This window comes from Sciurus carolinensis, chromosome 12 (genome assembly GCF_902686445.1).
Source record: "Sciurus carolinensis chromosome 12, mSciCar1.2, whole genome shotgun sequence".
Lineage (NCBI taxonomy): Eukaryota > Metazoa > Chordata > Mammalia > Rodentia > Sciuridae > Sciurus > Sciurus carolinensis.
This window is the reverse complement of record NC_062224.1, coordinates 78,167,297-78,193,754: the sequence shown is the minus strand read 5'-3', so window position 1 is coordinate 78,193,754 and position 26,458 is coordinate 78,167,297. Positions and strand designations below refer to the sequence as shown.

Below are 26,458 nucleotides of genomic sequence, written 5' to 3'. Positions count from 1 at the left end.
CACACTGCCTTGATTACTGTACCTTTATAATAAGTCTCAAAGGCAGACAGTGTCAGTCTTCTCACTTTCTTCTTCAATATCATGCTGGCTATTTGGCATCTTTGCCTCTCTCTATAAACTTGATATTCACAAAATAATGTGGTGGGATTTTGATTGGGATTGCATTGAATCTGTAGATTAAAATGGGAGAACTTCCTCAATATTGAGTGTCTAAGTGGAAGCATAGACTGTCTCTTTTTGTCTAGTTCTTTGATTTTTTTTCCATGGGGTTTTTGTAGTTTTCATCATGTAGATTGTATACATATTTGGCTAGATGCAGATCTAAGTGTTTTATTTTTTGGAGTGATAATGTAAATGGTATTATGTTTTAATTTTGAGTTCCATTTATTTTTTGCTGGCATATAGGTAGTTGACTTTTGTATATTAACCTTACATCCTGCAACCTTGCTATCCTTATAACCTAATGGACCTGGGGTTTAAACCCAGGTCTTTTCAACTCTAGATCGGATCCATTTTCTATTCTACCACTCATATTAATTGATGTTTTTCTAAGTCAGCTTGTTTTAAAGGGGAAGTTCTTTTTTTTGGTCTCTTATATTAAACTTTAAACTGAAAACTTTATTCCAGTGGAGCAAGTGATTTTATTCCTTCTTGGGCAGTGGTAGCTGCTGGGGTGGGGTGGGTCTTCCTCTGCGGTTGGTATAAAACCTTCTGTGCCTCAGAAGGCTCAGGAGCTGAATGCTCCTTGGTTGATTACTGAACACTCTGCAGCCCAAAGCTGCTTTTATCCCTATTCTTTCCCTCCGATTGTGAGTGCCAAAGTGTTTCTCAGAACATTGTCAGGAAATATCTTCCTCTCATCCTTCGACCAGTTCAGTTCGTGGAATCTGGATCTCCCGGACTTGATGAAGTGTGCTTTATGGATGCCATGCCAAGCCTTCTTGGTTCCACATCTCATTTTCTAGCTCAAGAGAAAGTGCCACTTACCTATGTTGTCAAGGTAGGTCACTGAGAAGATTGTCTCCTTTGTGAACTTTTCTATCTGGAGCAAACACAGTGCCTAGAATAAACCAGAGGCCCACAACACACTCGTTCAATGAAATGCCTCTGGCGGGCATCTGCATGGCTGCTCTTTTCTGGGCGTGGAGCAGGCATCTTGTCCACTCCTCCATCAATAGTTGCAGAGTTGACAGGCCCTGAGGGACAGCAGAGTGATTTTAACAGTCTCAGTCAAATGGAATCGCTTGACAAATTCACAGCAGGGATTGAACAGAATCCCCCTATTCTCTCTCATTCTACCAAATTCAGAGCATCTCTAAGTCATATGGAACTTCTTGGGGAGGGCAATGGTGATCTGCTGTGCTGGGTGGCCTTGCTCCACGTGCTCTGTAGTATTGCTGCTAATCCGTAGCTACTGCATTAAGTTTGTACCTTATGTTTTAGGGTAGGTGGAAACACTTGTCTCTCTGCTTACCTTGAACATGAGGGAAGTTGCAATGTACCGTGCACCTTGCAGTGTCTCCTATCAAGCCTTAAGGCTTGCATAATAAACCTTGAAAGCGTTAATGCCTGTACCTAAAAGAGGGAGGTCTGTTTTTGTGACTGAATCAGTTTAATGCAAAACTGGAAGTTCAAATAACTGAACTCTTATCAGTGAAAACAATTTGATAGGAGTTCACCTGTTAAAGCATTCGAGGGGACTCCTTTCATGACTAGTTCAATCTACTATCTGTTTGTTCCTATTTAAATATTTTATTTCTTCTTATTCACATTTTGACAGTATGTGGCTTTTTAATTTGAGTAGTATATAGTTCATAATCTTATTAAATTATTTGGTGGTTTCTTTAATAGTCCTTTCTTTTTTCTTATGTGTGTGTGTGTTTAATTGTTTTACTTTCTTTACTCTGTTCTCCTGGACTGGGACTCCCCATTCCTGGTCCTCTGCCTTTATCATACATTTTATTTTTTCTTTCTCCCTTATTCCTCTCTTGTTCTTTCTCCTTCTTCCTCCCTTATATATTTTTTTCTTTCTCTGATCAACTGTACCAGAAATTGCATTAATCTTTTTAACTTATGACAGGTTAGAGTTCTCCCTGGTTTTTTTCCTGCAATTCATTGATTTCTGCCCATATCTTATTATTTCCTTCCTTCTTGTTTCTCTGGGTTGGCTCTCTTCCTTTTTATTCCAACTTTACAAGTTGGATGCTTACCTCCCTTATGTTGTAAGGAAGGGATTTGTATTTCTGTTGTCTCTGCTGTTCGCAGAAGGTTTTCCAGAAGAAGAGTCCTAGGGTGAAAGGGTACAAACACCTTCCAGGTTTTTCCTAGACCCAACTTGCTTTCTGGGACCCTGTGCCTCTTAACCCTTTAGTCTTTATGCTTTAATCCATTGCACATGCACTTGGCATGTGATGTGAGATGAAGAGCTAAATTATTTTTTTTCACAAATAGTTAACTACACAGTGTTTATTAAGTCTTTCTCCATTGGATTATGGTACAATCTTGATCATGTCTTAAATTTTTAAATGCCAGACTGTTTGGGGGCTGTCTCCTCAGTTTCATTGATTTCTCAATCAACTCTTATATTTGTACTGCACTATTTTAATTATTTTTGCTTTGTCAAATATTTAAGTTTCTAGAGTAATATAGTACCCATTTTCTTTATTTCTAGATGTTTCTTGGCTATTCTTACTGGTTTATTTTTCCAGACATATATTTGAAATTGCCAAGTTTCAAAAAAATCTTAGTAGGGTTTTAATAAAGAATCACACACACACAATAACTAGAAAGTAATTTGTAATAGTTAATGTTTTATAACACTGTGTCTTTCCTTCCAGGAATACTCTACTTTCTCCCCTTTTTTTCTTTAAAATTTTGTTATTTCCCTTAATGAAGGTTCATGGTCTTCTTCATAACAGATCCTGCTAAGATTCTTGAGATTATTTCTGAGTCTGTTTTCTCCTTTTGTGATTGGGATGTTTTCTATCTGATTATTTCTGGTCTGTGGTAAGGGTATTTCTTTCTTTCTTTTGTATTCCAACAATTTCTCTTCTGTTCTATTAATTATCATTTACTTTTCATGGTTTTTCTATTTAGATAACACCATCTACAAATAATGACTTTGTTTCATCTGTTTTTTTCTTTGCTAGGTCTTCTAGGACAGTATAACAGTTGGTGGTTATTCTGCTTTAATTCTGATCTAAATGGAAATCCTCATTGCTTTCACCATTAGTGAAAGATTGTGCAAATTTTACTTACTATTCTTTTGTTGCTGTTGTTCTAATTGGTTATATGTGACAGTAGAATGCATTTTGATACATTGTGCACAAATGGAGCACAACTTCTCATTCCTCTGGCTGCACATGGTGCAGAGTCACACCAGTGGTGTAATCATACACGTATATACAGGGTAATAATGTCTGTCCCATTCCACTGTCCTTCCTATCCCCACCGCCCCATCCCTTCCCTCACTTCCTTCTGCACAATCCAAAGTTTACTTATTTATCTTTAAAGAATCATATTAAGGATTCCTTCTAACTCCCTTTAAAAATTGGCAACTTTATCCATCTTGAAAGCCCCTATTCAGAAGAATCCCTGGTTTTCCTCCTTTGCTCCATTAGTATGATGTTTAAGAGTACTCAGCTTCTCAGCAGCAGACTCCAAAAATTCCTACAACAAACTTGCCATAATCCTGTTTTTTTTAAACACACAGCTTTTTCCCAAAAATTTTTTTAAAAAAATACTAACTTCTAAGTGAGAGTAGTTGATCTGTAATTTTATCCAAGATATTTCAATCTTGGCACTCTGCTAGCTTTATAAAACAAATGGGGAAGATTACTTTTAAAAGTGTAACAAATTAATACTGTGAAGCTAATACATGATATGTCTGTGTCGTCAAAGCTTAGTATCATTCACTTGTAAGTTTGTCAAGTCATGAAGTCTGTTTGGGAGTAGATTCATTGAAAACTTTCCCATATCCTTCAGGGTTATTGGTATATTTAGATTTTCTTCTTCTTAAGTCAGTTAGAGCAATTTGTATGTTTCCCTATCACAGAGATTTTCAAATGTACTAACTCACAGTTGTATGATATAATGTTCTCATAATGTTTTGGATAATGCATGAGTCTCATTTCACCTTGTCTTAAGATTTGTCTTGTAGGTTTGTTCTCTTTCCCAAAGAACAAGTTCTTGGATTTATTTGTAAATTCTATCATCTTTCTGTGTTCTCTTCTGAAGATTTTTTTTGAATGAGTAACAGTCACCCGAGGTCCCTCTGACTTCACACAGCCCAAGCACACCTTCTACGCAGTAGTTATCTTCCAGAGAAGTTGCAGGCTAACAGTATTTTTATAAATGGTTTTGTGCTTTCCATTGATTTGTGTTTTCACTTCACAAGTGTAAGAACCCAGAAACCACTCTGGACACAGGAACTCACATAAGAGGGTTAATTAAGCAAACAGACAGAGTGTCTCCCTGCAGGTAAGAGAAAATGAGAGGAAAAGAGAGAGAGAGAGAGCGCTTAAGAGAGAGAGTGAAATGGAGGAGAAAGCATGAAAGTGAGGAGGAGAGAGAGAGCATGAAAGTAAGGAGAAGAGAGAGAGAAAAATGGCGGGGAGCTATCCTTAAGCAGTGGAATTCTGCGGGCTAAGGGGACCAATAATGGAGAAGGATACTTGCAAGCTGACTGATGAACCAACAGCTAGCTAGGATGTTCACAGACTGACAAGTGGTTGGGAGGCGGGGAAATGACTGCAGCGGAAAGGGCGGGGGAGCAGCTTTATATTATAACAAAAGCTTTATTATCATTTCTTGAATCTGATTAATCTGAGGTTAATGTTTCTTTAAATAAACTTTCTAATGCCAGGGAGCCCTGCTCGTTAAAGAGTCGGATTTTTAAGGTGTAAACTATTTATTTGACTTGTGTCCCCCAGTTTCTTTGTTTTTAGATAGCAAGCATCTCCAGGTGGGATATAATGAGAGTTGAACACATTCACTTTCTGCCTTTGATTTTTTCCCCATACACACTGGTGGGCTTCACTAGTCCTCATCTCAGGTGATGAGAAAATGACAGAGCAGCTCGTTTAAGGATTAGTTCTTTCTTTCACATAGTTTGTTCAACATGAACCTCTTGGAGGGTATGGGCTTGGTTAGGAGAGTAATTTTCCCACTTCCTCTATGATTAAAGAAGTTTGGTTGCAAGATGGTTGGTAATGCTGGAAACCCCAGAAGAGGGTGGGAAAACAAAGGCAACTGGTCCTGTTCTTGAACAGGTAGCCTTGCTGTGGGAACCAGGGGCACTGGCTGCCCAAGGCTGGGGCCACCAGGGGCCCCTCAGTTACAAGGCTCTGTTGGAAGGACCCAAGTCCATGGCCCTACAGGAGCCAAGGCCTGGACAGCCTGTGTTGCAGCGTTAGATGGAGTGTTGAAGCAGCCAAGGTTCCAAGCATCCTGTTAGGTGACACTTTACTTTGTTCCTGACTGCTGTCTCTCCTGTTTCCTGTGGCCCGAGCCTTGGGAAACTAGTGAGTCACTATCTTCTTGCTGGGATTCCAGCTCTTTTCTGGTGTTTTCCTACTTGTTTATACTGGTCCTTAAGGTAAGTGATGGGGTTCAGGAATGACACCCCAAAATTTGGCACCATGGCATTCGAGAAATGCCAAGCAGCAGGAGGGTCAGCCTCACCAGCTCTTTACCCTTTTCCTTTGAGGCGTGTCATAAAACCTAGGAAGGATTTTCTGACCTTCCCCTGAAGCAGGTGATAAGACCCCCATCTGAGAGTTGCCCTTGCTCTACCTGAAGGAAAGTCACATCCTGTTCTCTGAAGATACAGGGATACAGGAGAATCTGAAAAACAAAAAGACAAAAAACAAAACAAAACAGGTGTAGCTAAGTTCCTGTAGTTTCTCATCACGAGATTGTACTGGTTGCCCTGATTTGGTATATTTCTCAACAACCGTCTACTTTTCCCAAAACCTGGAATCACAACAAGCAAGCGAAACCATTGCTTTGGGTCTTCATTTCCTTATGAAGCTCCTGTGTCATGTGTTAAACCAAAACTTTGAGGGACTCTCTGAAACGCAAGGATTTATTGAGCTATTTCAGATGGTAGCTCGGAGAAAGACCAGGTCCTGGGACAAGTTCCTGCCAATTTCTGGTAGCAGAACAAGGAAGGGGTTGGAAAAATGTCTGCAGGACCTAGAGCTAAGAGAATTTTTATTCCTTTGGAGAAAGAAAGCACAGATGTTTACACTGAATTTACCTTGGTTATTGTTTACAAGGGTGGGTTTATGCAAAGCTGGGTGAGGAGAACAGAAGGGCATGCATAAGAAACGACTTGCTTCTGCATGTGTCCAGTTAATAATTGGGAAAGTTTACATGTAAATGGGTCCTGATGATCCTCTGGGAGGGGGTTCAACACTCATTGAAGAGTAGCTTTCATTACTTTTGGCCTATAGTTTGTTATTGATTAACCTCCTCCCATTCTTCCCCTCTATCCTCTGGCTCTTTATAATTAGATTAAGGACATCTCAGAGATTCTTTTATCACATGTGAAACTTAGATGAAATAAATTCATATGCTTTTTGTCTTTATTAGTCTTTTATTATAGAACTTCAGCCACAAATCAGTCTAAGAAAAGGTAAAGGAAAGATGTTTGTCCTCCCCTACCTTATGTAGGGGTGTGTGGGCTTCCAGAGTGGGCCTCCAGAGACTCTACTTCCTGACATTATAGGGCTAGAACCTTCTGTGACACTAAGGCAGCACAAAGACTCTTCCAAGTCCCAATTTCTTGGGGTCAGGCCAGAAAGATTTCAGATGTGTTGCTCAGAGTTACAGGAATGAGTTTATTAGAAGGAATAGGAAAAGGGAAAGGGGACCCTCTCAAGCGAGAGTGGGTTCTCTTAGAAGGACGGCATTTTCCTCCCATCCTCCAGTTTTATTGGGGGTCCCAGGGAAGTTTCCAGAGAGTCTTAACCAGGTCTACCTCTTGACTTTTGACTGATAGCAGAATGACATCAGACTTTTGAGTCCCCACTGCCATGACAATTCTAGGTCACCTTGGTCCTTGTTGTTCTAACTGGAACCTGCTCTTACAGTTTTTATGGTTAGAGGGAATTATCCTTATCTCCCTGAGTTCTGGGATCTGATCTGTGTAAGGGTTACAAAAGTCCCCTGCTTTGGGGTAACTTGTGTTCTTCTTATCTGCATTTCAGGCCTTCATTTCTCCTGCTGATAACAGGTAGTTTCTTGAGGAATGTAAAGTATCCTGTGGACTTAAGCCAGGCAGGGCTGCAGGTAAATTGCTTTTTAAAAGAGAGAGCTTGGGGTTGTGGCTTAGCAGTAAGAGTGCTTGCCTGGCATGTGTGAGGCACTGGGTTCGATTCTCAGCACCACATATAAATAAATGAGTAAAATAAAGGTCTATCGACATCTTAAAATATATATAAAGAGAGAGAGAGAGAGCTTGTGGGAGTCAGCACAGTGGGCCCATTTTACAGAATTATTCCCTTAACCTCATGTTCCCACCACCCAGTATCTGTCTGTCCCCTATCACTGATACTTTAAATACACCCCTTAATAAGGGCCTTGTGACATGGCCTAGATCTGAGGGCAGTTGAAGGCAACCCCTAGTGTTTGATAGTCCCACTCCTCCTCTGCTTTCTCTCCCAGCTGTCCACCAGGACACCGGGTGATCCATGTTGCAACCATGGAACAGGCACAGACCTCATGGCCCCCTCATGGAAGCTTGAGAGTTTCCATTTCCATTTGGAACTTAATCTGCCTTTCCCAGGAGTGGTAAGGATTCCCATAGAAATTGGACCACTTGGTGGTCAGCCCTAGGAGATCTCCGATTTCTTATGTGAGCAGCTCTTTTGGGGAGGTCTGCAAGCCATTTATGCAGTTTATGGGTTTGCATCCTATTTACATATCTGATTTGCTTTTGCTTAGGTTATTTCTAAGCAACATTTTCCTTCCCTAAGTGAGAATTGGGATAGAGGAAAAGGAAACCCAAGCCTCAAATGTCATGGAAAAACCTGCACTTTATCACCATGCTTCTGTATGATAATTTACCTATGAATATTTGAGAGTTGTCTACCATTACATTTTCTTATCATTAGGGGCCCATCTTTTCTGTTCCCCTTCCCCATTTTCACTTACTGCCACAGTTGGCTGTATCCAGTGGCTTCCTAGGGAAATAAAGAATCAGTAGGAGCTGATTAGAAGTTTTCAAATGCATAGAAACAGCAGGACATAAACACCATGAGTGGGTGTGCACCTCCATGATAGTGGCTTGTATCAGATTAGCGAGAGAGAGAAGGAGAGAGAGAGAGACAGAGAGAGAGAGAGAGAGAGAGAGAGAGAGAGAGAGGATATGAATTTTCCCTTCTCCCTAATTATTGCCCACTAATTACCCCCACCCTAGAACTAATTTCCCATCAAAATCTTGAAGGTAAAAGTAGTAGGTTAGTTAGAGGTTTTAAGTAAGTGGTTCACCACCACTGCTCATTGGCAGAGATTAAAATGCAAATCCTCTGGCTCAGTAGGTAGGATGGGGGTTTGATGTATCCTTTTCTTGGGGGGAAGAATCCACAACAGAATAGTAATCAAGGCTCATCAGTGGGAATGGCTGCATTTCTATGCTCTCAGGCAGTTTTATAGAGTGCTGAATTTTGGGAAATGGAACCAGGGCACTAGAGGAAAGAGCTGGTTCTGCTGCCAATCTGTCCCGTGTGGTATGGAGAGGATTCCAGGCGTAGACGGCTTCTATCCATTCGCAGCAGCCTCCTGCTCGACTGCATTTTGAGTGAGGAGGAAAACTCCAGTCCTACCCAGGGAGTGAGGGCATGGGCTCCCGACCTGGGAAGGAATTATCACTGAGGGTCTGAGGGCTGTCATTCTTTAGAGAAAGATCGGTCGGTCGCTGCAGGTTCTCAGCTTTTGCTCACTTGTATCAATCAAATGGATTTTGCAGCTGTGAATTTTCAGCTAACTGAAGACAGTCTTAAGATAATGATTTCCAAAGGAGTCATGGGTAGATTTGAGTTGCAATTTAAGATCAATATCATATATATAGCATTTGTTTGTATCAAGAAATCAGACGAGGAAGATTTGTAGAAATTCTCCAAAACTGGGGGAGAAAAAAAAAATGGGGCAAGAATTTTTGGTCTAGAATTATCCTGTCCAATATGGTAACCCCTAGCCACATAGGATCAATAAGTGCTTAAAACTCTTCTGTATTGAAATGTACTGAAAGGACATTGTGTACATTGGATTACAAAGAATTAGAAAACGGGAATATAAAATAACTTATTAGTAATTGTTTAATATTGATTATATATTGAAATAATATTTTGACTATTTTGTTTAAAAAGAATATAATAAAATAAATCTCACCTATCTTTTTCTTTCTTTGTTGCTGTAAGAAACTTTATAAATGTGGCTCATATTACATTTCTGTCAGACTGTGCTGGGCAGGATTTTATCCTGATTTTCCTGTTTACATAGGAGACTTTTTTTCCCAGTAGATGAAGGAAAGGAATACTGTGTTCTTAGGTTCTGAATACTTCTGGCTGGATATTTCCTCTCTTGGAAACTGTAGGAGGTGGCGAGCAAATTTTTCCCACTAGAGGGAGATATATCACAATTTCAGGAAGTCTGGGATTACCATGTCCACTGCTGTTGATAAATGTCTTCTCTTTTTAAAAAGAAGAGATGAGAACAGCTCAAGTTTTTGCTTTGTTTCACTTGTGCGTAATTTCGATGTTCCTGGAGTTTGCATTTTGTGTAAACGTGAGGCTGAAACAAAAGAGGGAATAGGCAGAGAGGTTTCCCACTCTCTCCAGAATGACTTCTGAGCTTTCTGTTACTTCTTTGTTGGGTTGCAGTCACTTGTCATTTGCCCATGGACTGTTTCCTTGGACTTGAGCCCATGCACAATGCAAGACACACAAAGTGGCCTTGTGTGCAGCTGTAACGGAGAAGACCGGTGCCCCATTACAATCGCATGCCTGCTGCCATCACGCCCTCCATGACACTCGTGGTGCACGTGGGACACACATAAATGGGCTCCTGGAGCGGTCACGCAGTTCCCTGGGCCATTGTGCAACACGCTTCCCTTTCCTCTTGTTCCTCGGAGCAGTGTTGCCTGGGGCTCGGGGCTGGGGCTACTGCTTCCATCCAGCGCCTGTGAATCTGCCCCTCCATCCTCCTCTGAAAGCAGCATCATTTCACGATCATGCTGAGTGACCCCGCTCTCTCTTGGTTTTCCTTCTGGGTAGTTCCTTCTCAGTTTCTGGTGGTTTTTTTCTTTTTAATTTGGTAGGCATAGAGTTTTCTTTTTCCTTCTTTTTCTTGTCCTTGTGTTCTTTATCCCTCTTTAATGAATTGCAGCCATTCTGGTGACTTTGTCACTACCCTGGTGCTGAGGACTCCCAAGTCTTTATGTCCACGTTAGGGTGCTCTTTGAGCTCCACCCTCATCCACCCGCCTGTCTCCTGGACATCACACAGGCCTCAGGTTAGCCCTCGTGTCCCCAGTCAAGGCACTAGTCAGCACTATGGCAGTTTCATGTTTTTTGTTTGTGCATCTTCCCCGGTTACAGGAAGCCCCCAGGGGCCGGAAGTCTTGCCAGTCTGATTCGTTTTCATTCCTAGTATCTCACATGAGGTCTGGTTACTGCACACCCTGAAGAAGTATTTGAGGATTTTGTTATTATTTTTTTTAAAACAACTGTATCATGGACTTATGAACACACTTATAACTCTGATTTGATTCCATTTTATTCTATTTTGTTAGCATTCTGTCATACAATAGTCATGATCAGCATCATTTGGTGGCATGGTCCTTATTCAAAAAAATTAACAACCTGTACAAGTGGGGAATTTGCACCAGCCTTTCCCTCTTTCCCTGTCTTGGACACTTTTCTCCCTCTCCTTCTGTGACCCTTATTGCAAGTTGAAAGGGACATGTCCACCAGCCCCACCCTGTATTTCCAAGAACTTAGGTCACAGAAAACCAGAAAGGAGGTCAAGAAGTGCGACATGTTTGTGTCCCCGCAGCTGCTTTTGCAGGACGTTCTCCAATTTCTTTTAGTGCCTTTGTTGTGTAGCCAACCCGTTTGTTTAGACTTGTGACTAATGGAGACTGTTTTTCTTGTCAGAGCACGAAGAGGAACTGGACCAGGAATTTGAGCTGGAGACTAATGCTTTATTTGGAGGACTGAAGAAGGTACACAGTGGATCAGTGATGAACTTTCTCAGTTTTCAAATCTGAGTTTAGTATTTTGTATCACTTTTATATTTGGAGTTGACCAGGTACAGTATGATGTTCAGCAATAATCACGAATGAAACAGAGTGAAAATATGAGAGCGCCGTGCCGGATAAGGCCTTCCTCATGGTCTCTCTTTTCTCTGCATAAGAGTCCAGAAATCTGGTTATGGAACCTTATCAGTTAGTACAGTTTTCACTTGGGTCAAGCTCAGGAAGTCCCATTTTGACCTAGCCATATGTTAAATGAATCAAACATGGCCCTTGGCAACTGGATGAATGTCCATCTTTAGCCTCTCATGTCTGCTGCTGTGGAGCATGCTGGGAATTCCCACCCTTTTTTTCCTGCACTGCCCTGGCAGAGGAATGACTCATTTGTCTTTTGCTGCAGTTCATTTTGCAGCAGGCAGGGTGGCTACTATTCTGTCCGACCTTGTACCCTTGTGATGTGACAGGTAGCACTTCAGTGCTAGTATAATGTTGTAGTTGGGCACCATACCCTCCCCTTCCAGTGGACGGATGCTAGATGCCTTGTCTTCCCACCAGCACCTCTTTCCCTGAAATTGGATGTTAAGAGGTTCATGGCCCAGCTCAAAGGTCAAAGGTCAAAGTCAGTTATAAAGCTATGTATTTGTTTCAATTTTTTTTTTTTTAATTTTTATTTTGGTACTAGGGATTGAACCCAGGTGTACTTAACTACTGAGCCACATCCCCAGCCCTTTTTCATATTTTATTTAGAGGTAAAGTCTCAGTGAGTTACTTAGGGTCTCACTAAGTTGCTGAAGTTGGCTTTGAACTCTAGGTCCTCCTGCCTTAGTCTCCCAAGCCGCTGGGATTACAGGTGTATGCCACTGTGCCCGACTTCAATATATATATATATATTTTTCCTCTTTGGTGCTGGGGATTGAACCCAGGACCTTGTGTATACAAGGCAAGCCCTCTACCAACTGAGCTATATCCCCAACCCATCAATATGTTTTTAAAATGATAGAAAAACACTGTTTTTTTTTTTTTTTTTTATCACTTCTACTCTAAGTGTGTGGTATACCAGATATAGGTTCAATTATCTTTTGTGGGCTGGCTTGAGACATAAAATAATGCTTAAAGTTCTGAGCATCCTACTTACCAATGAACTTTTGGAAGACAATTCATTTCCAAATCGGGCACTGCCTGAAATGCTGTTTTTCTCCCTTGATGGTTGCAGAGATCTTGCCGAGTTGTAACAAGTTCAATGTCCATTTTGGTTTGCTGGGGTGGTCTGTCCCTCTTTCCAGCTCTGGCTCTATAAAAAGGCAGTATGTTTGATGTAAGGCCATGTTTTTCTGGTACTGGGAGGAGTGTCCTGAATTGCACAGGGTGCTCTTTCTGGCTTTTGTTGCTCTAGCCCTGGGATATTTCCATGAAAAATTGGATCTGAATCGAATTAGCAATCATGGCGTCCATTTCTAGATGTTTCTTATTCATAGGTTCTCTAGGTTCATAGGAAGAATGTGACGTGGATAGGTTTGTGCCCATTTCAGAGATGAGGGAACTTGGGAAGTTTCTGTCAGAGTGGAATTTGAGCTGTAACAGGAAATGACCCTTATGAACCTCTTTAGAAATAAAACACTTTTGGATCTCTTATGATGACAACAACAACAGCAAAAACAGTGATCTTTTTTTCCTGTGTAGTCACAATTCTGGCATTTCAGATAAGCCTGAATAACATAGAATTTTTTTTTTTTTCTTTTTGCCAGGGGCCAAAATAAGCAAACCTATTTTAAAGCAAGAAAGTTTCAGCTGAAGAGAAGCTATTGTGAGGTAGTATGAGAAAGTGAACACAGGGTCAGGCCCTGACAAGTTTTTGAGCTATGGCAGATTTCATTGTCAAGGGCAGGCTCAGCCCAGGGGTGTGCTGCTATTTCTAGACAAAGGGGCTTTGTGTTCCCTGACTTCCTGGCTCCCACCTACTCTATCAGTCCAGCTGCTTGACTCTCAGCTGAGGCTCTAGAGTTCTGGGGAGTTGATCTCTCCCAGACCTTCTCCATGGTGGCCCTCCTAATAGGCCAGGGGTGTTGACAGTTAGACCCACCCTGCCTTCGTGGAAAAAGGACACAAGGCACAGATACATGTGTGTGGAGTTCCAAGGACTAAGACCTTTGCCATCCCAAACAATCTTGGTCTAACCCTCCATCCATGTGACGATTTATCCATTCTGCCCAGGGCTACTGAGCACCTGTTTTCTCCTCTGTCTAAATCTCATTACCTTGCCTGTGGGTGAGTGGTTTGGAGTCTTAGAGTTTCTAGAGAAAATGACGAGTCCAGGTGGATATCCAACAAATGAAGGAAATTGACACCTTGCCCTGGGGTTCTAGGTGTTTCCTACTGACTACTTCCCTTCTTGGAGGCTTTAACAGGTGGCAAGCAAATACTATGTTAGTTTGAACTTTAATCAAAGGAAAATGTTAAGTGTGACCAGAATAGAAAAAATGAGCCTAATAAGAAAGCCTGTGTTCTCCAGCCAGCCCGTTCCTAGCATGTGAGGCTACAGCTGGTGGCCGAACCTCAGCACCACTGACATGTGGGGTCAGAAGAGACTTTGTTTTGGGAGCTGCTCTGTACCTTGTATGATGCATGACATCCCTGGACTCTCCTAGTAAATTCCAGCCACATTGTGTTTCCCATGTCTTGACCATGGAGAATGTCTCCAGGCTTGACCACGGAGTATGTCTCCAGGCTTGACCACGGAGAATGTCTCCAGGCTTGACCACGGAGTATGTCTCCAGGCTTGACCACGGAGTATGTCTCCAGGCTTGACCACGGAGAATGTCTCCAGGCTTGACCACGGAGAATGTCTCCAGGCTTGACCACGGAGAATGTCTCCAGGCTTGACCACGGAGAATGTCTCCAGGCTTGACCACGGAGAATGTCTCCAGGCTTGACCATCAAGAACGTCTCCAGGCTTGACCATGGAGAATGTCTCCAGGCTTGACCACCGAGAATGTCTCCAGGTTTGACCATGGAGAATGTCTCCAGGCTTGACCATGGAGAATGTCTCCAGGTTTGACCATGGAGAATGTCTCCAGGCTTGACCATCGAGAACGTCTCCAGGCATTGCAAAGCCTCCCGGTGGCAGGATCACCCAACAGCTCTTCTCTCCACTGTTCCCTTGATCATGTTGACTTGCTGTTCTCACCTTTGCTCACCCTGTTTCCTCATCTGGATGTACCTTCCTTCTTCCCCTTCTGGCTCTTATACTTCAGATCTCATTCGTGTTCGCCTGTCATGGATGTGTTACCTGAACCTCAAAGGTGTGCTTGGTCCCCAAACCTTTCCTACCTCTCTCTGTACTTCCTTCCACAACTGCAGCTTTTAATGAATAGGTTTCTGTGTCTAAGTTTATATTGGGAACAGTGGTGACTCAGACAAGGGTCTATACTAGTATAGTGGGGACAGACTAACAATAAATAAATGGACAAATTTAGGTCAGTCAAGGTGGTGTTTGCCTGTAATCCCAGCAATTCAGGAGACTGAGGCAGGAGGATCTCAAATTTGAGGTCAATCTGGTCAATGAGGTGAGACCCTATCTCAAAATTAAAACAAAAACAAAAACCAAACCAAACAAACAAACAGGGCTGGGGATGTAGCTCAGTAGTAAAGTGCCCCAGGGTTCAATTTCCAGTACCATTTTTTTAAAAAATGAGCAAATGTAACAGCCACAGATTGAGCTAAATGGTATGAAATTGTTTTAATCAATTTTCATTACCTTAGCAAAATATCTGAGGTAGGCTATTTTATAAAGAAAAGAGGCTTACTTTGGTTCACAGTTCTGGAGGTACAAGGTTGGGTGGCCTGAACCTCAACACCTGGGACCCCCACTGGGACAGCACCCTGCTTGCCCTCTGGGGCAGCCTTCTTGCTGTCAGAGTGAGTCCCAAGGTGGCACAGGGCATCACATGGCAAGGGACAGTGAGAGCTCATGGGTCTGTGTGGTCTCTCTTCTTATAAAGCCACCAAGATTCAATCTTGCAGGTTCCACCCTAATGATTTTATCTAACCCTTTTTCCTAAGGTCCCCTCTAAACACCATGGTTGAAGTAAGTTTCCACCCTCTTAATACCTCACACTGGGAATTAAATTTCAACACATGAAGCCTAAATCCAAATCATAGCAGAAGGAAATAAACAGGTGGATGTGATAATAATGCCTTGAATTGTGTTGTGTGCCCTATTATAAGGTGACCGGTACAATTTCATTTTGTGTTAGCCATTCCCACTAGACTGTCAGTCTCACAGGCAGGTCTGGGATTTAATAATTTTTGTATCTTCTATGCCTGGGACAGAGTAGATGAATATTTTAATAAGGTTAACTGCAGGAGAGAGCGAATGCTTTGAAGTTAAATGCATCTGTCCCAAGTACGGACAGACAGATTGACAGACATGTAGGTAAATGCGAGGTGGACAGTGTTCCTATCACAGTGGGAGAGACCATGTGGGCACCAGCAGTCACATACTGCTGCTGGGAGGAGGAGGTTGACCTGTCCAACTCTGGAGGATGTATAGGATTTGGCCGGATCCTCAGTAGAGGAGATGCTGTCATGGGGTTGTGGGTGGGGCAGGTCACCATGATTGGAAAAGGGAAGGGCATGTTAGGGAGATGGAGGTGCCAGGTGCAGCTGCATTTAGGACAGGGACAGGGAGCTGGGCCTGACCACAGTCCTCCACGGGTTGATGATGGTAGGGTTTGGAGGATCCCCGTCCAAATCAGGGTGCCTTTCCGCCGTGTCAGCCTTTGGTGTGACACCAGCCGTCGTGGGGAGCTTGTGTAGATATGGCCGTCAGGCTGCTCCGACTCTGTGGGCTTGGGGTCTGTTCATCTCATCTGCTCTTCCAGGCCCTGAGTGCATGCCTCGCGCCCCCCCGGGCTCCAGGGGCCTCCTGCAGTGGTTGTGAGCCGGGGGCCTGCGTGTGGCCTGAGCCTGGCCTGCCTCTTTGGCTTTATCTGTCATGGTGAGTGGCAGTCCCCTTCCTCTTTGTTCTTGCCAGTCTTCTCTCCAGTGGTGGCAAGGAGTTGGAGTGGCTCAGTGTCCTGTGCCTTGCTTGATGCTGTAGACTGCAGGGTCCATGTCAACCTCTACTATTGAGGTTCTCTGTTGGGTTGCATTGTTACCAATTTTTTCCTTCCATTTTTATTTCTGAGTCAAGGTACTTGGTGGCCTAATGGAAAAAACTCAGGTTTGGAGTTGGGTAGACTTGAGTTCAAATCTGATTTGGCTACATCTGGGAAAACCATTTACCTCTTCTGAGTCTCAGTTTTGTTATCTGAAATATGGGTGTGGGGGATTACAGGGAAAGAGATGTTGGCTATACATCACCCCACATGTAAGTGCTTGATACGGAATAGATGCTCAGTACATGTGGCTACTGTTTCCGTCTTCAGTGGGTGATTATTTCCTTGATTGAGCATTAGGAGTCACAGACTCCCCCTCTCTGGCAAGGAGGTCAGAGAAAGGAGAGCAGAGCTGGGTACTTGGTGGCTAAGAGTTAGTAAGCAAAGTTTAGTATTTACATTGTGTATTTTTTTTAAAAAAATATAAGTCAAAGAGCTACAAGACACACTTCTGTGCTCACCAAGAAATCACTACCATTCCCCCTTTACCGCCCAACATGCCTAAAAATCTTTCATATATCAGGATGGAAATCCAGCAGGACTGAGTCTAGATGGGAGGCTGGGTACTGATAATGTATCACAGGAGTTTTCCTGTGTGTGCCTGTGATCCTTCCTTCCATCACTAAACCATGGATTTTTTTTGCCCCTACTGTTTAGAGACCCTTCAGCCCACATTCTCTGTGCCTACTGGGGTTGGCACAGGACACAAGAATCTGCCCCTGCTGGGAAGCCGCTGTGCAAAAGGGCAAAGCTGTACAAAATTCAGTTTTCTGCAACAGAGACAGGCTGAAACACACAGAGCCAATGAGCATATTAATCTGTTGTCATCCAGTGGAGGGAGGCAGAGGCATGACAGAAGCACTGGAATCATCTTTGAGGGGATGCAGCTTAATGAAAATGAGGGAAGGCCTGACCCCTGTCAACTCATGGAGTTCAGACACGTGAGGCAAAGCAGTCATTGCCAGGAGAGCAATGTCCCTTCACAACAAGCACCCAAGCAACACAGGCATGTTTGCCTCAACCCAGAAAACACCCCCGGAAGCCTGCTGTGTGTCAGGGAGCTGGATGCAGAGATGAAAGATGATCTTCCCTGAGGAATGGCGAGACGTTTCTCAGCCACGCTCCAGTCAGTTCATGAGTAATTATGTGCATTTTACCGGCTTTGTGGTCTCGATGGTGACAGGTGCTGTAGGATGAGAGAGGCATGGTTTCTCTCCTCCAGAAGTTTAAACTCCATTTGAGAATGCCAAGTGGCATGTAGCTCTCGCAGGTGATGCTTCTAAGTATTTAACAGGGCAGGAGCATCCCTGGATTTGAATAGGTACCGGTGTTTGCAGCCAGGAGATCTGGCCTGGCCTGTGTGTCTTGCCTGAAAACTGGCTCCAGCTTGACATTTAGCAGTGTTTCTGAATGCATGATTGTCCCTGGTCGGTATAGCCAGAAATTGCTAGAAGTCTCTAACCTTGGAGTGACCGGGGAAGGCTTCCTGGAAGAGGTGGTTTTGAGCTGAGCCTTGAGCAGAAGGATCGTGTTTTTGAACTGACCCAAGCCTATTTGATTGCTATTCAAAAGTCAAATTTTTGATTTTCCTCTGGGCAACTTTGGCAGTGAGAGGTGAATAGGAGTTACATGTCTTCTGTCCGGCAACCTTGCTACCCAGTGGTGTGGTAGAGTCTGGATCTGAATTCTGCCATGTGTAAAATCATTTATGTGTAGGAAGTTACTAAGCCCATCCTCGAGCCTTCGTCTGACGCTTGTGCACCTCCCTGTTGTCTCTGGGTCTTCAGCAAGCATTGCAAAGAGGTTCCTCTGAGACTGCTGAGATGCCATGCTGCCCTCTGAAGCGGCCACCTTCTTTTGGTACTGGGAATTGAACCCAGGGGCACTAAACCACTGAGCCACATCCCTCGCACACCCTGCTGCCTTTTTTCTTGGTTGCTGGGAATTGAACCCAGGGCCTTGTGCATGCGAGACAAGCACTCTACCAACTGAGCTATACCCCCAGCTCTCCCTCCTTTTTTTATGAAAAAAATTTTTTTTAGTTGTAGATGGGCATGATACCTTTATTTTATTTATTTATTTTTATGCAGTACTGGGATTGAAACCAGTGCCTCACACATGCTAGGCAAGTGCTCTACCACTGAGCCACAACCCGGCCCTTTTTAATATTTTATTTAGAGACAGGGTCTCACTAAATTACTTGAGGGCCTTGCTATTGCTGAGATGGGCTTTGAATTCACAATCTTCCTTCCTCAGCCTCCCAAGCCACTGAGATTACACGTGTGCACCGCCACACCTAGCTCTAAAGCAGCCACCCTTCTGGTCTAGTTGAGGGATGGAGTCTTCCTAAGTGAAGCCACACAGACCTAGGGTAAGTCTCCTTAAAGCTTTGAGCACTGACTTGAGAGATTGGAGCCAGAGAAAAAAATTTAACCCACCACATGTTGAATACCACTCTTCATTAGTAAAATGTGGATTTCTGTTATTGGAATTATTTGACTAGCAGTCTTGTCTGGGATGTGGATTTCTGATTGGAATTTTTCAAAGGCTAACTCGTGCCTTTTGGAGTATGGATTCCTCAGGTGGGCATTTCCAGTGTTAAAAACTGTCTTTAAGGAGGTGGATTAAAGTTACCTTACACACACATACCCTCTATAAGTATTCTAACAGATAGGATTCAGGGGAAGGGGACAGGGATCACTCCAAGCAGGCTGACTAGAGACATAGAGCTGAAATTTGGGGGGTAGTATGGGGAAATGGGGAGGAGGGGAAACATTTTCTTTTCTCAGTACTTTCCCTAAAAATGGTGCCTGTCAGCATTGTTAAAAAGGTTATTACCTCTTAAAATCATGACATGACAGTTGATAAGTCTCTGTTTAAAGGAAATTAGAAGCAGCCACAAGGTAAGTGCAAGATTATGGGGCATGTGGGAGATGTGCAGGGTGTTGTCTGAGTGGAGAACTCACTGAAGCCACTTTCAGGGATGACAGTAGCTGCTGAAAAGTTTGAGGTGGATGAAGGTTATTCCATTATAATTTTGCTACCTGGTTTTATGAAAGCAGATCCCAGATTGAATTTTACCATACATGTAGACATTAAATATTTATGAGGCAAGCAGTAGAAATCTATTATATCCTTATGAAGGGCCCCTTCCAGGTAGAAGTTCTCTGGCATCAGGCAACAGATATGGCTGTAATTCAGCACCTTCATGAACCTCACTAAGGGTGTGGGCTTTAAAATTTTAGTTCTAAAGCCTAATCACAGAAATAGAAAAAAAGAGATGAGAATCTTCAAAGTATCTTGGTCAGTACCATTTTTAGCATCAATAAGTAGAGAAAGTAGGTCTAACTAGCATCAACAAAAATGATAGTAAACTAGTAAAACCTTGCCTCTGTAAAATCTAAAAAGATGCAACTAGACCCAACCTAAACTAAGAAATGTTCTCTCTAGCTTTAGTGTTTCATTTTAAACAGGACAACGTCTTATCTTATGACAGTAATGTTAGCCTTGCTTAAGCAAGGCCCGCAAAAAATTAGTTGAAGACTCAGAATTGTTCCTCTCCACGGAAATCTTTAGTAAAAGGCGAAAGATTTATACGATTTGAAGAGAAACCAGAGTATACATTTGTGCTTGTTACTGCTCTATGCCAGTAACTGCAATTCCTAGTTCAGTGATGGTGGCTCATTATCACTAAAACGCCTCACCCACCAGAGCTATTTACTGCCTAAAGTTGTTTGTATAGGAAATCTGTAAATAAACGTCTCACAGTTAGAAATGTTGAGTTGAAAAAAGTATTAAGAAAAAAAAAACTTGAACGATTACTATGTGCAGGGTACGATGGGTATGCAAATTAGAAGGCTGAATCATCAACTTAGATTCTGCAAATATACAAGTATCCTGAGCCACCATTAGGGGGCGAAGCAAAGGTCTGGGTGGCTGGTTTCTAAGCATTTTCCTGGTTCAACCATAGAAACTCTGGTTGTGTCCCTTTTTGTCTATTGTGACTTTGAGTGCAATTTCTTTCTTTTGTTTTTCCCTTTTTGCTTAAAGTCTTTTATTTTGAAATAGTTGTTTGCTCACAGGAAGTGGAACAGTAGTACAGAAAAGTCCTGGGTATCTCCACCTGGCTTCCCAGGTGGGGGAATCTTACAAAACAATAGTGAGGTGTGAAGTCCAGGAACTTGGCAGCTTACCCATATTGTTTTATTTGAAGTGAATTTCTTTGTTTCTCTCTCTCTCTCTCTCTCTCTCTCTCTCTCTCTCTGTTTTCTTCATTTTTTTCCCCCCAGGGCCTTGCACGTGCTAAGCATGAGCTTCACCAAAGAGCTCCACCCTCATCCCCTGAAGTGAATTTCTTATATATACTACAGAGTTAGGTCATTTTTAAACTGAATATTTTTTCACTACCACATTTTTTCTCTTTTCTTTCTGGAAAATTCAGTAACACAAATGTTAGGTCTTTGGCTATTGTACCATAGTTCTCTGAAACTCTGTTAATTTTTTGGTCTATTTTCTCTCTGTTGTTTAGATTATTTAATATCTATTGAACAATCCTTAGGTTCAACGATTCTTATATCATCTGCTTCTGCTAGTAAGCCCTTCCAGTGAGTTATTTTATTTAATTAACTTTTGTTGTCATTCCTTAAGTCCTGATGTCTCTGGCTAACCTGCTTCTTCTTCCCACCTTTTGGAGTCTTATGATTATTTTATGTACACAGTGTCCATGGTTTTTAGTTGTTCTTAGTGGGAGAGAGAGGGAAAATTGTAATTATTATATCTTGTCTGGAATTCAAAGTCTCCTTGTCAAAGCGTTTTGAAGTAAATTTTAGGCATGATAACAAAGATTAACCATTTTATTAGCACACAATGAGTTTCTGAAGAGAGATGGCAGAAGCTGAGAACAGTAGGGGAAAAGAGGAGGCTGTCTGCCCTAAAGATGTGATGAGTCCTGGTCTTGTTTGTCTTTGTTCCCAGTCTCCCAAGCACTCTCCCAGAAAATGCATTAGTACATTTTTTGTTGCTATAGCAAAATACTTGAAGTTGAGTACTTAGAAAGACAAGAGGTTTTTCTTTTTCTTTTCTTTTTCAGCTCACAGGTTTAGAGGCTGAAAATCCAAGAGCAGGTGGCTCCATCTGTTTGTTCTCTGGTAAGAGCCCTCTTGGCCAGGTCAAACATAATGGAGTAATGGAAAGGGACCAGGTGGGTATAGAAGCTAAACCACCTGGAGGCCGTATGTTTTTATTTTTATTTTTTGGTACCAGGGATTGAACTTAGGGGCAGTCAACCACTGAGCCACATCCCCAGTCCTATTTGTATTGTATTTAGAGACAGGTTCTCACTGAGTTGCTCAGGGCCTTGCTGTTGCTGAGGTTGGCTGTAAACTCGTGATCCTCCTGCCTCAACCTCCCGAGCTGCTGGGGATTTTAGGCATGAGCCACTGCGCCTGGCTGAGGCCTTATTTTATAGCAATCTGCTCTCTAGAGAATGAATCAGGACCCTGTGATAACTACACTAATAACTGCAGAGGGTGATGTTCCCAGTGACCTAATTACCTTCCACTTGGCCTCATATCTTAAAGGTCCCACCATCTCCCAACAGCACCAGACCAAGGACCAAGCTGTAGACACATGAAGCTTTGGGGGACACACTCAACCCCCATAATAACCATGGCACTGACTCTGCTCAGAGATGCTCTTGGATAACTTGGGCAGCTAAAGGGCAAATGGCAGGTGAAGGTGTGTGGGAGAGTCCTTTCATCTAAACTCGGTTGCCTACTTCTCTGGTCTTCTACACATTGTATAAAATTCAGGGAGTAAGGTGGTGTTACGGTTTGGATGTGAGGTGGCCCCCAGAAGCTCATGTGTAAGAACAATACAAGAAAGTTCAGAGGCGAAGCGATTGGGTTATGAGAGCCTTCAACCAATCAGTGAATTCTTCCCCATCAGGGGATTAACTGAGTGGTCACTGAAGGCAGGTCGGGGTGACTGGAGGAGGTGGGCACTGGGGGCACCCCAATAGGTATATACTTTAAATCTGGTGAATGGAGTTTCCCTCTCTGCTTTCTGATCACCCTGTGAGCCACCTCCCTCGGCCACACCCTTCTGCCTTGATGTTCTACCTCACCTCTGGTCCTGAGCAATGAAGTCGGCCCTCTATGGATTGAGACCTCTGCAACCACAAGCCCCAAATAAGCTTTTTCCTCCTGAAATTGTTCTAGTTAGGTCTTTTGGTCACAGCAATGAAAAAGCTGACTAAAACAGGTGGTATCTGGGATTATGAAGCATTCTCCTTTGCTTCTCCAGACGAATGGCCAAGATGCTGGGTTTTCTTTCATTTCGCTTTGATCAGGCTGGCTTCTTAACTGGCCTTCTGCCCTGGAGACCTAAGCATTTTGAGATTCCATCTGGAACTTTAGTTGCCAGTGTGTGTCCGTTTTTTTTTTTTTTTTTTTTTTTTTTTTTTTTTTTTTGGGTACCAGGGATTGAACTCAGGGGCACTTAACCACTGAGCCACATCTCAAACCCTTTTTAACTATATCTTTTAGATACAGGGTCTCACTGATTTACTTAGGATCTCGCTAAATTGCTAAGGCTGGTTTTGAACTTGTGATTCTCCTACCTCAGACTCCCAAGCTACTGGGATTCCAGGCGTGCACCACCTCACCCGGCCACTTGTGTGCACACCAGCTTGCTTGAGTGTGCAAAGTCTTCCTGAGCAGAAACCGTATTCCCTGAGGGTGAGGGCATGTTGGAGGCTGTGGTCCCCAAGGACTTAGAAATCTTTATTTTCTTCATGTTTTGGGGACATACTTTGTTCTTTGGTGTTCTGGAGAAGTGACGTGAATAGGGTGTGTGATTTGTCGGCAGAGTGTCCCTGAGGAGTCTTGTTAGTTTGTGCAGTTTGTTTCTAGTCCTTCCAGGCTCTTAAAGTTTTCACCATCCTTGACTTATTTCTCAGTCCTACTAGTTGTTTACAATTCCTCTTTCCCCATATACCTTACAGAAAACAGCGTTAGTGTTTTTCCAGTTTGAAAAGTGTGGGAGAAATAACATAATTTTTGTACCTTTGACTCTCCTGAAATTTAATGTTTCTTTTCAAACTTTTATTTGTACTATGGTTTGGCTTGACTGTGTCCCCAATGTTTCCTGTGTTGGAAGCTTGGTCTCCAGTATGGCGATGTTAAAAGGTGATGGGACCTTTAAGAAGAAGGGCCGAGTAGGAGGACATGAGGCCATTGGAACCATGCTCTCTTAAGGAATTAACTTACTTCTCATGAAATACCAGTCTCTCCACTTTTCTGTATTGCCATGTGATATCTTCTTCTTACATGCATTCCTGCCATGATGCCATCCACCATTAGGTCCTTCTCAGATCTGGTGCCAGGCCCTCAAACCTCCAGAATTGTTAGCTAATAAACCTCTTTTTCTTTATAAAGCACCCAGCTTCAGGTATTTTGTTATAGTAACAGAAAATGGACTAATATTATTATATTGTATGTATGTACAAATATGTATGAACAAATAAAAAAGAAAATGGAAAAATATAGATTTCTTCTTCATTAGTTTCAGAAAGAAAGGAAGGAACATAGATAAAGCAGGGAAACAAATATATCCATGTTAAATCAAGGATATGTATAGTCTTTCATAATCCAGAGTAACTTCTAGAAATTAGGTGAGTAGAGAGTTATTGTAACCAGAAGATGTTATGGAGTTCAGGTTGGCAGATGGTTTGAACATATTCAAAGAATTTACCCACATTAATTAGGGCCTCGTGATTTAATCAAGTCATCTTAAGAGGGCTTCTCTTTTCTTCTTTCATGAGGTTCTGTTCTTCTGCCATCATACTGGATGGTGAGGGTAGTGAAGAGACTGGGTGTGGCTCACAGATTGGTTCTGCTCATGCCTGTCTTCTTGGTACCATTTCCACTCTTGTAAATATCTTCACTTGTACAGGATGGAAAAGATGTTTCAACTCAGACGTGCTATTTGCAGGGAAAAAAAAGTTTTATTAGTGAAAGCATTTTACCTTATAGGAGTTTTTGTTGGGAGAGAGTATTGTCTCTGGAAATGGTGAGCAGTAAAATGATTTAGTTCAAATTATTTTAGAAATAGCAAAGCAGCTGTTGAAAGAAAAAGAAAACTCTTCCAATAATTGCTTGGTGAATCATTAGCCTGAGTTCATCCAGAGAGCAGTGCTTCTTTTTTGTAGAATTCCTACAAAATTAGTCTCCTTTTGTGTTTCTTGTCTGGAGATTTATAGACCATTAATGTGGGTTTGTTGCCTTTGAACGTGCAAGGGAACGTTTGTGATTTTGAGAACCTTTTAAAGGTTTTCTCTGATCACAGGGAAACTTTGACTCAGTGTAATTAGGAATCAGGCATAGTCTCAAAGCAAATAATAAGCAAATAATGCTGCTGGGACTTAGATACACAAAAATGCCTAGTGTTTCTCTTGTGTTTTGTTTTTGCAACATGTTGGGTTGGAAGGTAAGGAAAGAAGTGATTGTATTTATATTTAGCTCTCTACTCTTTTATCTGTGTGAGGGGAAAAGAGATACAGTAATGAAAAATACAGACTGGTGAGTGAGGCAGGTCACTTTCTATTTTGTTTTGGAATACATAAATAGGTGCATTGGTAAATCTACTGTAATAAGCATTTACTGTCTTTGTTATCCAGTTTTTGTTTTTTTTTTGCTTTGTCCGTCCTTCCTTCCTTCCTTCCTTCCTTCCTTCCTTCCTTCCTTCCTTCAGTACTGCAGATTGAACCTAGGGATCCTCTACTACTGAACTACACCTTCCCTGTCCCCTTAGGATCTAGCTAAGTGGCTCAGGTTGGAAAACTTGGAATTCTCTTGCTGCCTGAGTAGCTGTGATTACAGGTGTGCACCATGGCACCCAGCTCAGTTCTTGAACACTTAATGGATTGATCTAAGCTGGTATTTTCTTCTACTGAAAAGATTTATTTCAGAATAATGTTCTTCAAAGTACATTATGTTCATAATGCTTCTTTTATAAATCTAGAGCTGGATTCTGATCAGAAGTAACATTTATTCTTTCACAGTATGTTAATTGAAGTTCTATTGCAGACAACAGAATCCACTCCAGACATTTTAAAAAGAAGGACAATTATTGTAGGGATTCGAGAATATTTCACAATAAGTGAAAGGGCTGCAGGAGCAACAATAAGTGATTTTCCAGAGCCACACCCCAAAACTGCTGCTGCTGTACAGCTTGCTGGCTTGAGAACCTGGGCTGTGGGTGCATGAGCAAAAGCTGCCACACCAGGAAGCTGCAGCACCCCTGGATTGATGGGACCCTGGTATCTCCAGCATGGCTGCTGCAGAACAACCAAATGATCTCTGCTGCCATTCGTACAGCCTATACTTTATGTTCTTTTAACCTTCAAAGTCACAGTGAATTGGTTCATTTGCAGACATGCCAGCCACAAGGAATTCTGGGATATGTAGTTCTGAACCTAACCTCGAACGCGTAGGAAGTCATGCTAGAGGGGCCTGGAGCAGTGATGACGCGGCCCATCAGCCTGTCTGCCATAGGGAGCAGGAATCTCCTTTTGAGGAGAAGATTAACATGGTTGCTTTTTCATGGCATTTTGGAAGTCACGGCTTCTCTGAAGAGGGATGCTCCCTTTTGTTTCTTTTTCTTTTTCTTTTGGTTGGAGTTAGGAGCTTGAACAGCTCAACTCTCTCATAGTTTCACCATGGATGTCTCCATCAGTTTGAGTATGTGCAGCTTGGAAACTCCTGGATTTGTGTTTCTGGGGCTATCAAAGTAAAATAGAGTTTGTTTGTTTATATATTTACTTAATGAATATGTACATAGTATTTAATAAGTCCCAGACATTATTCCAAGTGTTTTCCATATTTAATTTACTGAATTCTTATAATTGAACCATGAACTGGGTCCACTGTTGTAATAGTACTCTTTTTGTCTTTTTCTCTGGAGTGAGTGAGTGATATATTAGAGAGTAGGCCTTGAGTTAGTGCAGGTAATATGAGGATCAGATCATCTACCACAAATATTCTGTG

At 42.3% G+C, this 26,458-nt stretch overlaps 1 protein-coding gene and 1 non-coding gene across 4 annotated transcripts in view; one reads left to right on the top strand and one right to left on the bottom strand.

Moving 5' to 3' along the window:
- Positions 1-26,458, top strand: part of Hhat (hedgehog acyltransferase) — a 328,256-nt gene that overhangs the window by 21,017 nt on the left and 280,781 nt on the right. For all 3 annotated transcript variants that reach the window (XM_047519801.1, XM_047519802.1, XM_047519803.1), the window contains exon 3: positions 11,159-11,226. In XM_047519801.1, coding sequence (XP_047375757.1) covers positions 11,159-11,226 — 68 coding nt within the window. The remainder of the gene's footprint in view (positions 1-11,158; positions 11,227-26,458) is intronic.
- Positions 19,916-20,032, bottom strand: LOC124962513 (U5 spliceosomal RNA). The gene has a single exon (XR_007104520.1). It is a non-coding gene; the product is annotated as a U5 spliceosomal RNA (small nuclear RNA).